The sequence below is a fragment of the Malaya genurostris genome, chromosome 2 (assembly GCF_030247185.1).
Source record: "Malaya genurostris strain Urasoe2022 chromosome 2, Malgen_1.1, whole genome shotgun sequence".
NCBI lineage: Eukaryota > Metazoa > Arthropoda > Insecta > Diptera > Culicidae > Malaya > Malaya genurostris.
Window position 1 is genome coordinate 67,459,280 of NC_080571.1, and position 16,859 is coordinate 67,476,138.

Below are 16,859 nucleotides of genomic sequence, written 5' to 3' on the forward strand. Positions count from 1 at the left end.
TTTGTTTAGTTCATACGTTTTCTGTACACAGATATTACCATTCCGTGTTGCTGCATACGACAAATCCGTCTCGAAAATGGCATTCTTCGAACCGAACCGGAAGGAAGACTTCGACTTTATTTCCGGCACGCGAATGCGAACGCTAGCTCGCACTGGACAAGATCCACCGAATGGATTCATGGAGCCGGAAGCGTGGAAAATCCTATCCGAGTACTATCAGTCGTTAAAAACGGGTGAAAACTGATTACTTTGTGCACTTACCAATAGTAATAGATAGCAAACATTTCTATAGTCAACAAGACATAAGTTAAATCTTGAACTAACACGCCCACGACGAGTGTTTTCATTTTAATCATGTGTATCGTTTAAGTAGGTACCCAGTTTTATGCATGTTTTTTTTTGTTACAATATTATTGATTTTATGTCGTTATATCATTTAGTCACAGTGTTCTTCGGATGAATAAAGCAAATGAAACTTTAATGGAAATAACTCTAGCATGATTTTGCTTGGTTTTCTGAAATTTTATTATCACTAGGCTTATAGTTGCAATTGCTACTATCTTATCTTGGTATTCACTGAAACTAATCTGTTATCAACTGGATACTAAGCAGTCCTCGCACTGAGTAACACTATCTTGAAATTATTTCAAGGGAAGATTTAACCCATAGAGAATAAATATCTGACGCTTCACTACGCTGTACAGATGAAAAATGGATACGTAATATCTAGTAGGGTCCCTTTTCCGGACTTCCGATCGTTCTTGTTCAACAAGTTTCATGGTTATCCACAAGTCTGCTGGAGTCAATACGTATCCGGCGCAAAAAAAAACGTTCCTGTTTGTCCCACCAGCTAGGCCGGATGACCACCAAATTAAGCACAAAGTCTACTCTATGATGTCCCTTAAAGAATATTTTCACTAATAGGCGCGCTCTGCTCTTATGTACATGACCTCGTGATTCGTACGACTGTTAGTGTGGAAAGTCCGCTTCACTGGCTATCACACCCTTGTGATGCATCAGGTCGTCAATATATTTTTTCACCTTACGGTCAACTGAAACAAGTTAAAAGTTAGGTCACAATATTCATAGCAAAAATTAAAAACCACATCAAACTCACCAACAACTTCCACATCGTAAAACTTGTGCGAAATGGTACGCGCCAGCCCTTTGAACAGCTCCTTGGATTTGATCTTCTGTTGTCGATAGTACGGCATCAGGAAGCGAATAACGACATCGGCTAGATTTTTCTTCGACACTTTCTCCTGCTCTATCTGGATATTGTGCAATTTGGTAGTAACCTCCGGGTTACTTTTGACACTGGTCACGGATGATGACGTCGAGTTGGAGGCACTCGACGGGGGGACAACGGTGGTACTTGTGATGCTTGTATTGCTGCTACTACTGTTTAGACCAATGGACGGTTTTTTGATAGCACCAACCGTCGCTGCCGCCGAAAGCGATGATGACGAAGAAGACGACGATGACGATGTCCCATTGCGCGCTGCTGCATTGGACACGGCGGCGTTCAACTTCTGCAACGTTGCATGGATTTGAGCCGCCGCGCTGAATTGAGCTGCCGTTAACGATTTCACCTGTGCGACTGTTGGCGGTGGTGGTGGTGGAGGCGATGGATTTTTCGTTACCGCAGGTATTTTCTTGTGGTCGTATTGGACTACGGTTTTTTCAGGTGTCGTATCGAACAAGTAATCGTACGTCTTTTTCGATACGGTCTTTTCCCGTGGCGGTGAAATAGTTGGTGCTGGTGGAGGAGGCGGTTGATAGGCAGATTGGATCGAAGCCTGAGTATAGATTGAATAACCTGTGGAGAAGCTGGGTTCAACGTTGATGGGTGGTGGTGGTGGAGGCGTTTTAACTGCAGACAGTGGTGGCGGTGGAGGAGGTACATGTTCTAGTAATTTTTCCGCCAATGAACTGGACGATTTCGATGGAGTTGGATTATCGTCGTCCCACATATCTTCAGTCGAAAGAAGTGAACTTGCAGCAGTCGATGATTCGTAGTTGTTGTAGCTTCTGCTTCCACCACCGCCGGTGTAAGCAGGTGTGTACGCAGAAACAGCAGGAGTTTTGCGTTCGTAGTGTGACACACGGGATTTCTGCGACGCGTAGTTGTATGTTTCCATGGGCGAAGGAGGACGCTTCATGACGGGTTTTTCTTCATACTCACTGGCGTATCGTTTCCTCGGTCGATGATCGTAATGGTTATCGTCATCTTCGTACTTTTTCGATTTTTTATGTTTTCTGCGGGGTTCTTCGTAATCTCGTGAACGAGATCTCCCGGATCGATACGAGTGACGATCACGTGATCTCGATCTGTCACGTGACCTGTGTCTCGATTTACTTTTTGAGAAACCACGAGATTTTTCCCGTGACAGTTCTCGATCGCTAGGGGTTATTGAGCGATCTCGAGATTGGTCACGTGATCTGGTACTGGATTTTCTTTTCTTTGTTTTGCGTTCCTTACGTTCCCGTTCATCTCGGGAATCTTTGGACCGATGAGAGTACGAATCACTTGAAACAATTTCAACTGAAGGTGATCGTTGTTCATTCGAAACCGCATGCTTCTCCTCCGTTTTAATATCAGTAGTCAAACTTGGACCCGCTCCGTCACCATCACTATCCCACATGTCTCCATCGTCTAGCGTTTGCCTGCCAGCGGGTCCGTCACTACCTCGTCCATCATTTTTTCCGAAATAAGAATTAATAGTTTTTTGATTTGAACCATCGCGACTGGGGTTGAAAAATTTTCCGCTTCCCAACCCTTTCCGTCGGTCACCGTTTGTACCTCCACGATGCGCTCCGCCAGACCTTCGATCATCTTCCGTTCGCAATTCATCCACAATATTGTCTCCGTATTTGCGTTTAAGCTCCGCTTCAATTGTCTTGAATTCTCCTCCGTGCGAGTTTCGCACCTTTGGAACATAATGTTTCAAATCGGGGTACAGCATTTCCGACGAGGTGGCCGACTTTATTGCGGTAATCTGGAATGTATAATACAGTGTTTGTGTTAGTTATAATCTGAGACTGTCTGTTGATTCAACAGTACTTTGTGTGTGCAACTTTGCGACATTTCGAACAGACAGTCGTCGATGGATTCATGTTACGTTTATTGTACTATGCATACGCTGACACAACAAATTCTCTACCGCATTCGATTCGTTGCACTACCACTCGCAACTAACGCTTACCAAGTTTAGCTTTAAGTGGACCGGCCAAACGAGGCGGTTACAGGTTTGTAAGGAAGAGGCTAACGCTTTCGATCGGTATATTCGGATTTGGGCCGTCGCAGTTTCCTTGCCCTTGTAATGAAAACAAATTGACAATATGATATACAAATGTGCGGTTTCGACGCAAGGGTAGACTTGGCAAACTGGCGGATACCCTTGCTTGTGGCTGCGCCACATCGATAAAGATGTGAGGAAAAATTAACTCTGTTGTGCTCGGCTAACCGATTACTACCGACTGTTCTTTAAAAGTGGTTTATAACTTTTGCAACGGTGCCGCGTATACGTAAGTACTGACAACAGGAAAAAAACTATTGTAGATTGGTGTAATGAAAGTTATCAGGAACTATCGGAATCGTACAAATATCCACAGGATGAATAGGTTCAAATATGTCCTGAGCTGGTAAGTATTAAGTCATCACAATCATTTGTGGCGAATAAAATTTTGTAATGACCAAATCTCGAACGGAAGTGTGGGAATATGTTGGTCAGACCGTTCCGGGTGTTTTTTTAGGTTAAATTTGTTGACACAATTTCCTTCTTGTTATGTTTACCATATCTTGCTGGCCTATAGAATTTTGTGTTGGCATGTCGTTAATGATGCTTTAACTTACATAATTCGATAGAACAAGTAGAAAAATTGAAGAGATGTTTTGAAACCAAGATGATAATCGTTTGAAGAGGCATGAAGAAACTTACCGAACAGAAGAGACTTGGTAATAATATTCTAATTATTTTACGATAGAAGTACTTTCTAAGTTTCTTAAATAAGTTACATATCTATTATTTTTTTAAAAACTAACTAAACTACAACGGCTACTGCCAGAAAACAACATATAACCCAAACAACAGAATCAAAATGAGACCGAGCCGAGTTTTAAAAAAAAACTTTGACAGCCAAATGAGCCGCTTTAACGCACGCACACAGATGCAGTGAGTAGAGATGTGTGCGAAAGGCAGTTAAGTTTGTGGGAGATCCAGTTGCCATATTGTCGCAAAACTGAAATGTAGAGGCGCTGCTTGTTTAGAGATGATACTTTCAGCAAGAGCTGTCAAATCGGTAGGAAAATTTCCAATTACTCCACCTTTTCAACGATTTCTTTCGAAAACGGGCAAATTCATTTGAAAAATCATAGTAGAAGTTGAAGAAAAAGTTTTCACTCTGAGGTGGTAATGTTGATCTTAGTTCATTGTGCAAAATCAACCGTTTATTCAGAATAGAGCATTAAACTTGGTTTGATATCATTTTTCATATGCCTGGAAATAACAAATAAAGTATCCAAAATAATTAGTACTTGATCGCTATACGTTCTAGTACTCGAGAAATCAACATTACACTGGTTTCTGTAAAAAAATGTTGATCCGAAAAAACCTAACCTTACCCAATTTCACACATTTCTGAAGATTTTCCATATTTAATCGTAGTTTACACTAAAAAAGTAGTATCGATTTTCTTTTACTCCGAGTGTACTTTTATTGCTGATATCTATTTGTACTATTGAATAAACGATAAAAAATGTTGCAAATCACTACTGCCGATATGAAAATTTCCGAAAGAATCCTCCTTTTCTTGGTTCCATTTTTCATTGGCAGGTGTCGCTACCGGAAAATCAGTTTTGCGACAATGTGCCAATCTCAAACTCATCATTTTCCAAATTATTGTATTTCACGGATTGGTACGAATCACGAAATATCCATAAATAACCACAAGACAAACAACCAGAGCTCTATTGAGTTAATATTTCATTGTTTATTATCATTGTTATTTTCTACATTTTGTCGCTCACATTCTTTCCAGCTGATGTCCAGTGCTGAAACCACTGGAACCACTTCACATAGGACATGTAAAATGAGCTGGTGATCGCATTTATAAATGCGGGAGTGTGCACTGAAAATAATTTGCACGCTAGCATCATGTGCAAAGCATTTGATCTATCGCTGCCACCCCGGTGGCACGATTGTCATCTGCATACAATTGGCTTGAAGATGAAAATTTTGGTTCTTTGGTTCTAGTTCGCTGTCAAATGCTGTGTTTAAGCAGCGTTCATACGTTCACATTTTTCTTCATGCGGTTGCACCAACATAAGGATGGAATATAATCAAGCTATAATAAGCCACAATTTCACTTTTTATTCCAAAAGAGGTCAAATTACTTGTTTTATAGAGAATACTAGACTAGAGATATAATTATATTGGGTTTGAAGAAATTAACTTTTGACACCAGTGTGGTTTGATTGTATGGTATGAACGTAAATTTACATATTGTTTATAACAACGCTACCAAAACAAAATGCGTCGGTTTCAGGAACCAGTTTCCATAGCAGGGGTGATCGCTGCTTGTAGAACACATAAAATTCATGAAAATAGACACTTAACTCACAAAATGAGTGTAAAAACTGTTGATATTTAGGGAAAATCATGCTACGTTTATATGAAATGCACTTAAAAACGATCAGATATATCGTTACCGTTACCGATTCAAGTGTTTTGCACATACATTTGTGCTGTACTCATTTCCACTAGAAAATGAAGTGTTTAACACATGTAATTCGATTCAATAGCAAAACACATTACATCCAAAGAAAAAACACATCAAAGCTAAGTAAAAAATAAACTAATTTCGCATCTTAGTGAATTTGCACATGAAATCTTGAAACAAATTAGGGTAAGAGCTCCCTATTTCATCTCAGCTCCAATTTCCATCTCATTCCTTCACCTCATAACTTTGAACATTAATCATATCTTTAAACGTACCTGAACAAAACTGTAGAACGTTTTAAAACATTTATTCTAGGTTTTGCCACACTTTCCAATTGAAAAAAATAGTTAAAAAACCTTCAACGATCGCTTTTTTCATTTAAAATAAACTCACTTTTTGATTTAGCAACCACTTTCGTCTGAAGTTTTACAATTCATCATGTTTCTGAATTTTTACTAATCGATTCGTCTCAAAACATGATCACTATTTCACATAATTACATCACTATTCAATGTTGGATGACTTTATAGTTAGTAATGTTCACTGCCCACTTGTTTATTCAACGATTAAAGGCTTCTGAGATTACCTGACAAGCAATAAAAGCAATGAAAAATATGAGATGAAAATTTGCATTGCGCTTGATTGCGCTTTGTTTTCATCTCATTTCGTATCGCAAGGTTGCCAAGTTTTCTCATAATGTTAAATAAAAAATATATTTTTTCTTCTTTAAATTATCATCAACAAGTATTTTTTGTATCCGTGACATTAGTTTAATTATATCATTGATATTTATATATAAATAAAACTCTTTCGGATTCTAATATTACCAAATAGAGCGTGTTAAATACTAATCAAATAATCATTGTGGCAAATCTAGTAGCACTGGTTTCTTTCCGCTATTCGTCACCATAACACTGTTAAATGTGTGTGTTTCGTCGGCTGTGCACAGAGATGCCAGATATTTTCATAGAAAATATGTATCTGCTCTATCTGTTTTCACTAATAAAACGAATCAAATTCAAATTCAAATTGGTTTTAAATTTTAATATAAATGTTTATCAGTGTTCATCATCAAACATTTGCACAAAAGATTTCCATTTTAACATGTGATTTGTCCGTTGATTAATAAACTTTTAAAGAAGTACTGTAATCAAATACTAATAGATACTCAGAGAGAGAAGTCTAACGTTTTACTTCTCACTTTTTATTAACCTTTACAAATCTGTATTAAATTTAGAAAAGCTGTAATCTGATTTAACGAACGCGAACGCAAAAATCTATACAGTACAGATAAATCTGTATGAATGGCATCTCTGGTTCTACATTTTGTTTTTAGAAGCGCTAATGCCTAAATAGTAACAATTCTTTTTTTGTTTTTTTAAGTTCTCCAAATTAACTGCAGAGTAAAATATTAAATTTGAAACAAAAGGTAATAAAAACGATCCAAAAAATTTTAAACGTCGAAATGATTCCAAACTGTTTTTTTTAAATATCGTGTGTTGTGTCATAGTTGGCATTAGGCCTTTTTTAAAGAAAATTCTGACATTTTGAACCTGAGAATGTAATAGTGCAATATTTTGGTTTTGATTGCTGTCGCCATTGCTAATTTATGGGATGAATAAAGGAGCAATGATAGGATGAATACAAAACCTTTGAGATGAAATTAGGAGCACAGTAGTGAACATATCAGAAGTGTTTTAGTTGATTTTTTTATTTATTATTTTAATTTCTGAGGAATGTGAATCAATTCCCAATGTGGAGCAAGGCGAATCAAGCAGAAATATTGAAAAATCGTAGTGATTTTGATGGCTAAATCAAGTTTTTAAGATAACGTCCTTACAAATGAGATGAAATAGGGAGCCCTTACCCTATGTATTGAAATGAAAAAGCATATTAAATTGAAGTGGTGTTTACATATAAATCGATCGTGCAAATTTTTATCAGTGTGATATCATCCGTCAAATCCGGGTGTACGATATTTGGTAGAATTTTGTTTGGCATAAATTTCTTTAGAATAACTGTTGTTTGACATAAAGCCACAGAGGCGAAGCCAAGGAGGCTCGGTGGCATAAAGCCCCCGAGGCGACACCGGCTGAGTCGGCCGCCGACCCACCGCCGGAAAGGGCGACATTCGCACGGGAAAGCCGCTTTTTTAAGTTCGAGTCGTCCAAGCACTAATCGGAAAACCTGTAATCGTTCTGTTCTCGGCCTTATGTATTTGAGCCTTTTAAATTACTCCTAGAACAAATGGAATCTAAAGAATATATGCACAATTGATATTATGCCAAATGAAAATTATGCCAAATAAAACAGTATATTTTTTCTATTTTATGCCAAATGACATTATGGCAATAAATGTTATGCCAAACAAAATTCGGCCAAATAACGTATGTCCGTCCAATCCAGCTTCCTGCTGGGAAGCCATGTTACTGTGGTGAACATGATTTTGCAAAAATCAAAACGATGTAGAAGAATAACCAACGAAAAATTGGATATTACTAACAACACATTTATTCAGTGCCTTTTACCATACTTTCCCATAAATTATCGATCAGAATATCATCACTACGATGAGAAAATAATTAATTTACTACATTTTGAGCGCGCTGATTGCCCACTGAATTCCCGAGATGTTGGCTACGATAGCACTTGCTGGAGCGCCTTATCTTTGCCACCGGGCTGGTCAAATCCTACCCACTGCTTGGCGGCAGATATGCCGATTTCTCGGTATTTTTCAGCCCCCTGTCACGACGCCATCTTGATGAGATTAAAATCAGAACTTCAAAATCAGCTGATTGCAACGTTAACAAACAAACAGTAATACATTTGTTTTACTCGTTTACCTTGTTCAGTGCAAGAAAATTAGTGAATTTGGGTCGACTCTCTCACAATAACTTGTCGGTTTACCTAAAATACAGCAGACAGTGTTTTGGGACATCAAGTGGAGATAATTTTCCCAATTTGAGAGTCGCGATAAGTATCAAAACATCGCAGTGTTTGGGGCTCGAAACGCGAGGGGCTCAACGTAATCGGTATACTTTCAAATGGCTGGTGCTCACATACCGGTGTCAGATGGGTGGTATTTTTACAGATATTTGACCACTATACCGCAATACAGATATGTACTAACAAAATACCGATAATTCACGGTTGTGAGACCCTTTTTTTTTTGCTCGCCAGAATGAGCTTTGGTGACATTTTCCTGGTACTTATGTTACGGGATTCTAATACCGATATGGTACCGATAGATTCTTGCGCCGAATACAGATTTTTTGAAAAAATGACCTGGCAACGTTGCTTGGCGGCCATGTTACGGTGGTAAGGCGATTATGCACAAACTGCGTCACGAGGAAATTTCAATATACTTCTTCGTTTATCAATAAAAAAAGTGATGTTTCGGAATTAAATGTTGGAACCAATAAAACTCATTAGCAGTTATGATTCATTTTGATTGATAATTATGATTGTGCTTACTATTATAAAGTTGATATATCCCCGGTTTTAACCTAACCGAGGTTAAATGAATGACTTTTGTTGTTAAATAATTGACCGAGGTGAAATAAATGACTTTTGTTATTTTATTGATTCGACTTTTGTTGAAGGACGTTATCCCGGTTGCGGTTCAATGTATAGGGCACTGGTCTTACAAATCAGTTGTCGTAAGTTCGAGCCCTGACTGGAAGGATTCGTAGTGTCAGTAGAATCGTAGCACCCGCCATGCAATGGTTCTGTACACTGTGAATTGGCTGTGAAGTCTGATGAAACAGAAGGCCAACTTCCACTAAAGGAATGTAATACCAAGGCTTTGTTTTGCTTTGAAGGGCGTATGTAATGAAATGTTATTGTGTTACAGTAACAAAAATATGAACTGTATAACAAGTTATACAGGGTTGCGCAAAGGAACCTGATACATTTTGTTCTCCGGTTACACTGAAACCAAGCAAGGGTTTATTCATAACTCGTTTTTGAAGAATCAGGCTTATGTTACAATTATTCGTGAGTATTAAAAACAGTTTCAATGAAATCAAAAAAATGCCGGTGCTTTTGAGTAATACTGTGAAGCTGTGGCTAAATTTTTTTTGTAAAATTAGGTTATGTGACCAAATTAAAACGGACTGTCCAGACATCAGAGAATGTTGAACACGCGGCTGCTCTTCAAAATTTTCGCCGTTCTTTCCACCGATTGGTCAAGAAAGATTTGTCGTTGCATCCATATAAGATCGACCTTAGTTGCTAAGATGCTCGATATCTCTAAGCGACATGATGGTGGGCGACGAAGCCCACTTTCACCTGGACGGTCACTATTATGCCGAGACGAATCCGTTACAGGTTGTGGAAAAGTCCCACCGTTAATTCAAAATGTTTTTCAAACTCACGAATAGTTGTAACGTACGACTGATTCTTCAAAAACGAGTTATAAATAAAAATTCGGTGAGCGATACTTCAGTGCTCCATGATGTAAAACTATTAGGCGAAAAAAATTCCTCATTCTACTTTCCGATGCCGTGTTAGGTTTTTTCATCCCTTGTTTGGTTCCAGTGTAAACGGAGAACGAAATTCTTTCTTCGTTTTATTTAGTAGATCTAATGTTTCAGGTTGGCCCAGAAATTCGCCACTTGGGGACGTTGGACAACTTCCTTTTGAGCTTCATGTCGCTCAGGGTCGTCGGCCGTCCGGACTTAGGCTTTCTCGCGATGCTCTGATAGTTGTCTAATAGTGATTTATGTCGTTTTCGCTTGATGCCAAACCTAACCCAGTTTTCACCATAACTGCTGTCAAACCGTTTGTTTGAAGTCAGTTTCGAACCTAGTTTCAACGTCATTGCACTGAAAATAGGATAAGCTTCACACCTAATACTTATATCGAGTTTGCTCACACCTTCGTTGCTAAGTTCGAAACCAACTCAATTTCGTAAAAAATTGTTTGTTAGATGAAACTACCCCTAGCAGACTTCTATGACACTGATGGTGAATGCTAATAGCATTCGAAATACCGTCTGTCTGTCACTATTATGTTAGTATTGTAACAAAATAGTTTTTTCATAGAGGAATCTAAGCGGAACCTTTCATCCTTTTTAAGACGATTAAGGGCTGAGGACAGTACCGTAAAGTGGTAGGTTTTTTGCTATTTTCCCGTTCAAATTAAATTTTCTTGGAAATGGTGCAGAATATAGAAAAACCCACCTGACAATGTCTTCGAAATTTAGTTGAGAATTTTCAGTGAAATTTTCAGAATGATTCATTGAGTTTAGCGGTCGTGTTGTATTATTCTGACTGAAGAACTGCTGAAAATTGGAACGCTCGGAAATGCATATCTCTACTTGTTCATCGAATATCTCGGCTTTGGAGGCTTGTATCATAAATCTACCGGGACAAAGTCTAGAAAATCTAGTTTAGATGCAATTAGTACATAAAAACATATATGTTATCGCGATAAAAATGAAGTCTTGTTATTTTCTGTGAACCAAAGTCAGTTTCAATGCATCCACCATTTTTTTCGCTTTGTTTTCCTGACAGCATTCTGAAAAAGGAGAGAGAAATGAAATTGGCTCGACAAGGCTGCCAAACACACAGACATTCAATCTTTGTGAAAGTTGAATATTTTTTCATTGTTCATTGGAATCCATGTAATGTCCATCCCATACGATAAATTAATGTGATAAAACTTCTCATCAAAATAATAAAATGTATGCTGGCAACCCGGTACAGTTTGCTCATATACGAGAGAGTACAAGAGAAATACGATGCGCAAAGGAATTGAGCGAGCCACGTGGTCGATTTAAAACTCAACACGTGGCCCTCTGTCCTCAGACCTTAAGAATTATAAAGATGGCTTCTTTGTAAATCGAAAATTAAAATTAGCAGTGTAGTGCAAAACTAAGATAATTTGATTAGTTATTTTGCAATTTTTATAGTGCCAAATTCGCAACAGTGTTTCAAATCATTTATATCCAATCAGTGTTTATTATCTTGGAGAATTATACCATTTGGCCCTTCTGGGATGCCGGAAATTAGTCCCGTACAACATTTTGATAGCTTCTTTTACTGAAATATTGAAATCCGAAATGAAATAATCGACATTTAAATTTTCTATATTGCCATTTAGAACCATAATTTTATATCCAAAGAATTATGCGAAATTTTACTTCACTGTATACGGCCCATTATTCAACCAGTTGTAGTTTGTAGTAAACTTTCTGCTGATTTGCTATATAAAATGCATAGCACCGACTTAGAAGCCATTCATTTTGAATTTGGCTCTCGTTGTCATCGTGTTAATTATGGTGCGATCGAGGAATCTCCAAGTGAAATACAAAGCTTGTTACCGCTATCAATTCGAATTTGAAAGTATAAAGGGACTCAAACCCGTAGCTAACTGCTAACCTAAGAAATTGTTTCACTAATTAAACTAACCTGCATATGAAAATACATGAAGAGATAGCCCAATTGATTAGAAGAACCAAATGATGCTTCGCTGTACTTGGTCATCGCGGCATTTGCAGTCTATGTCTACGGAAACAAATTCAACAGAATACACACACCCTGATCACAAGTATGTTTTTTTTTCATTTCTACTTTGCTGCGGATTTTGTTTTTGTCTATTTCGCTACCTATCGGGGTCAATACCAGCAACATACAACACGAAAACTGTGAAGAGTATTTTGGAAGCGGCAGTCTCTTGCAAGCAAACTTCTACATCAAATCGTTTGTCCGGTCAGCTTGAAACTTGATTGAAAATTTGTTCTCGTTCCGATTGCATGGCAATCATGGCCGAGTCGACCAAAGACCAATTGAATGCGACAGCACCTCGCATACAAACCTGCAATCGCCTCAATCGGTTTACTCCAAGCTAGTTGCGATGTCTTAGGAGAGGCAGCGCATCACCGCGAAACGTCTGCTTAGTGGTTCATGCTGAGCTCCTAAGTTGCCTTGGATGTTCAATATGAACTGCTAACGCACCGATGAGTTGGAGATGAAACTGATAGTAAAAAATACTCACATGTTTCGCTATGAATCTCCTGTACAAACTGGCCACTGTGTTATTAGTAAATGCATCGTATTCCATATCTACGGCAAAATCTTCGAAATCTTTGTAAACCAATTCGTGTTCCGTTGGGTCCGAATCCTTGCATGCTTCTACATTCTTTTTCAGCAAATCGGCCAGCATGGTAAGGTTGGCTTCCCTCGAGGAAATTGTTAAACCATTCACCTTAACAGTTGTTTGCATTGGAAACTTCACTCGACTGATGGAAGGAGTTCGGTGCATTTCGAGTTCTTTGGCAGCGGATGCTTTCCGAAGTGCGAACTGCTTTTGAATTAGTAGATCGGATTCCTGTTTGGCTCGTTTCTCCCGCTCGTTGTCATTTTCATCATCATCATCGTCCTGGTATTTGTCTGCCATTCCTTGGCGCCCGCCTTCGTAGAGGTCTGCAAAATTGTCATCGTAGCCGACTATTGTTTTGAGTTTTCCCGAAACCGAAAGCTTTTGGAAAGTTTCAATTGCCTTTTCGACTTTTTTCGGATCGTTGCACACGTCACACATGTTGACGCAGTCGGGCGGATCGTCACCGAAAAAGTCCGAAAACAACCTATGCCGGCATCGGGCAGACTCGCAGTAGTCTACAATTTTTTCGAAGTTTTTCACAGCAAGTTTTACTTTGTCTTCTTTGGCAGTACCCTTGCCTTTGTGTAAGTCTTGTTGGAGGAGGAAGTCGATTGATTTGCACTGCTCTCGACAATGATAAACCCGACAGTAGGATTTTTTGCCATCGCGACCAGCTCGACCGGATTCCTGATAGTACGATGCGACACTCTGTGGAATGTCCCAATGGATAACGAATCTCACCGAAGCTTTATCTACTCCCATACCGAAACTGATGGTCGCAGATATGACAGGATATTTCCCATCCATCCAGTCTTCCTGCACGGCTACACGTTCTGATTGCTTCAATCCGGCATGATAGGCAGCCGTTTTCAATCCCAGTTTCGTTAGGTTGTTTGCCACACGCTCCGATGTCTCCCGGGTTCGGCAGTAGATGATGCCACAAGCTTTCTTACTCTGACATGAACAAAACAGAAAATGTTACTGTCGAAAAGTCTAAAACCAGATTAAACTTACCGGTTTGACGTCAGTGTCTTCTTGTTCTAGTATGCTATCTATGTAGTCCCGTAAGTGACGGTAATCATCCTGAATAGAATTTTTAAATACTACATCGTAGTAGAGATTCGGTCTAAAACACGAGGACTTAAATTTAGCCACCGGTTCTTTTAGTCGCAGGTTTTTGAAAATATCTTCCACAACCTTTACGGAGGCAGTTGCAGTCAACGCAATCCATGGAATTGACGGATACTCGGTACGAAGCGCGCCAAGTTTAAGATAATCCGGACGAAAATCGTGCCCCCATTCGCTCACGCAATGTGCTTCGTCAACAACCACATAAGCTACCTTCTTGTGTTTGACTAGCATTTTCAGGAGATCTTTGAAGGTTGCCGTGTTAGCCTGCTCCGGTGTTATATAAAGAAATCGAGTATCCGTGCGAATGCTTTTCAGATCATTTATGACTCGATCTCGATCTTTGTTGCTCATCTTGGAGTTGATAGAATTGGCTGTAATTTTTAACTTGGCTAGTGCATCGAGTTGATCTTTAATGAGAGCCAACAGGGGAGAGAATACTATAGTGACTTTGTTGTCTTGCATTACTCCTGGTAGTTGGAAACACAGTGATTTACCGGAACCGGTCGGCATCGAGACGTAAACATCACGAGTTCCTGCAAGGGAAATGATATTTTGGAATTTCCACCCAAAACAGAACACGTTTTCTATACTTACTTGTAATGATCGTTTGGATTGCTTCCCTTTGCAACGCACTTTTAAAATCGTTATGACCGAAATATTGCTTCAGTTTTTCTTGAAGTATACCATCTGTGCTGCCTTCTTCCTTTTTTACTTTTCTTTCGAAAATGCTGGCTAATTTTCTAGGCTGTTCGGGCTGTTTTTCATCACTCACCTTTGGTTTGGGACTTTTACGAGGACTCTCTTCATCTAGATCGGAAATATATTCTTGTTTAAACGCAGCAACGGGGCTTTTGAATTCTTCGTCCGATAGATCTTCCAGGGATATTTTTTTCTCGATCTGATCCGCTTCATCTCTGCTGGGATTGCCATCATCAATGTCAAATCGCTCCGGTCTGTCCGGAGCATTTCGGTTTTCTAATTTTTTATCGTATGCAGGTTTCACATCTACTTCCGATTCCAACATTTCTTCTTTAACGTTTCTTTTGGGATGATCGTCAATTACTTCATCATCATCGGGTATTTCACCTGGTTCCGGACTACTACAACTCAATTTATCGTACAATTCATCCTCTTTAATGTCACCTTCCGGTGAATCGTGTTTCTCTTCTGTTTTGATTTCATTGCAGATTTCTACATCATTTTGCGGTTCCGTTTGTTTAGGTTCGCATTCTTCTGTCACGGAATTTTGTACGACATGCAATATTGTTGTGGTATCGTTATGCTTCTCATTTTCCTCGGTAACTTCATCATCATTTACAATTGGGTCGACGTTGGTCGTTTTATCAGGGCTAGCGTTCCCACTTTCAGCAACTGTGGAAATACTTTCACTCTGGCTTTCATTTTCAAGTTTTTCTACTGGTGATTCGCGTTGAAGCGTACACACTTCATCGGTGTCAGCGCCTGCTACGTTTGCATCATCCGACATCTTCAGGCAGCTCAAGCCTACGGATTAACTGCGGCAGAGTTGTGTATCGATGTTATCAACACCGCCGAAATCCCTAAATTCTAGATTTAATCTCTTTAAGTCTACCAAACCAACACACAATAACATCCAACGGGTGATGTTAACACATTTTCGCTACAGATGTGTTCAAAATTTTTAAAATGCTTTCGGAAATCCGAAAATAAAACTATACGGAAAGATTCCTGCGGTAAAACCAAAACTTTTCACAGTTCAGGACCATTGCAGTTGTCAAACACAAAAGATGGCGCGAACTGCCCACCGGTTCTGATTTTCTACATTTTGACAATGGAGGTGTTTTCGCGTGCGATGAACACATCACAAACGGACGTAACACTCCACATGCGTATTATTTCGATATAGTGCTGACCATACAGCAGAAACGGTTTGCGGTCAAATCTATGAGGCTCAGTTCCACAGTAATTATTTTGCTGATCAATAGTATTTTGTTTTTTTTTAAATATAATTAACTAGTACTAGTACAGTTTACAATGAAATTTAATATATTTTTGGTATTCTCAAAGCTGTGCTGTCAGGCAAAATTAGTTACGGAAATTATAAGGTATATCTTATGATGCTGCGAAAATTGTCAGATACACAATTTTACAGGACTAGATCGAAACCAGGAACGTAGTTACCTGAATACGATTGTTTTAAACTAAAGCATGAATATTTTAAACAAATATTGCTTTGTTAAAAAAATGCTGATTGAATCAATGCAAAATTTTTCGGTAGAACGAATTTTAATGTTTGAAGATGATTCCATGCAAATGTTGGCCGCTGTTCTGCTTTATGTGGCTCATGCGCAAGATCCAATTGTGGCACTCTCTTACTCCAACAAATCAGTCCAAAAAAAATAACTTATTTTTGGGATGCATTGATAGCTCTTGCAACCCTTCTGGCTGGTCTTCACTCCAGATGCTTTACTTTTTACTTGTTGACGTTTCCATTCAACCAGTCGCTGAACACAATTTTTCGATAAAAAAGTGGATCTTCCCCCAACTTTGCCTGCGTCCATTCATGATTAAATTATAGACCAAACTGTACAAGTTTGACAGTGACACAAGATGGTGATCTGTCAAAAACAGTGTTGGCAAAAAGATACCAGCAAAAAATTCACCCTTCATATTACAAATAAATCTTGACTAATGCTGTGCTAAATTTCAACTGCGTACCTTTTATCCAAAGATAAAAAAATCAACTAAAAATGACATGATTTCGGCCACACAAGGACATTTAGAATTTTAGTAAAAGAGCCATTGTTACAAAACGTAAAAGTAGTTTTTTCCGCTGCTGTTGAGTGCAAATTTCAAAGAGAAGTATCAGTTTATTTAGTTCGTAAAGTAATGTTTTTTCCCGAAGATTTCTCTAGCAAAAGCTT

General features: G+C 38.8%; 2 protein-coding genes across 3 annotated transcripts in view; one reads left to right on the top strand and one right to left on the bottom strand.

Moving 5' to 3' along the window:
- Nucleotides 1-490, top strand: part of LOC131427214 (bifunctional 3'-phosphoadenosine 5'-phosphosulfate synthase) — a 40,048-nt gene extending 39,558 nt beyond the window's left edge. For both annotated transcript variants that reach the window (XM_058590203.1, XM_058590202.1), the window contains one exon: nt 32-490. In XM_058590203.1, coding sequence (XP_058446186.1) covers nt 32-244 — 213 coding nt within the window. In that variant the 3' untranslated portion in view covers nt 245-490. The remainder of the gene's footprint in view (nt 1-31) is intronic.
- LOC131427213 (uncharacterized) lies at nt 477-15,710 on the bottom strand. Its single transcript, XM_058590201.1, has 5 exons — nt 14,551-15,710; nt 13,840-14,489; nt 12,721-13,779; nt 1,118-2,999; nt 477-1,052 (listed from the first exon to the last, which is right to left on the bottom strand). The coding sequence occupies exons 1-5, from the start codon at nt 15,440-15,442 to the stop codon at nt 970-972; spliced, it is 4,566 nt and encodes a 1,521-aa protein (XP_058446184.1). The 5' UTR covers nt 15,443-15,710; the 3' UTR covers nt 477-969.
- Nucleotides 15,711-16,859: the final 1,149 nt, after the last annotated feature.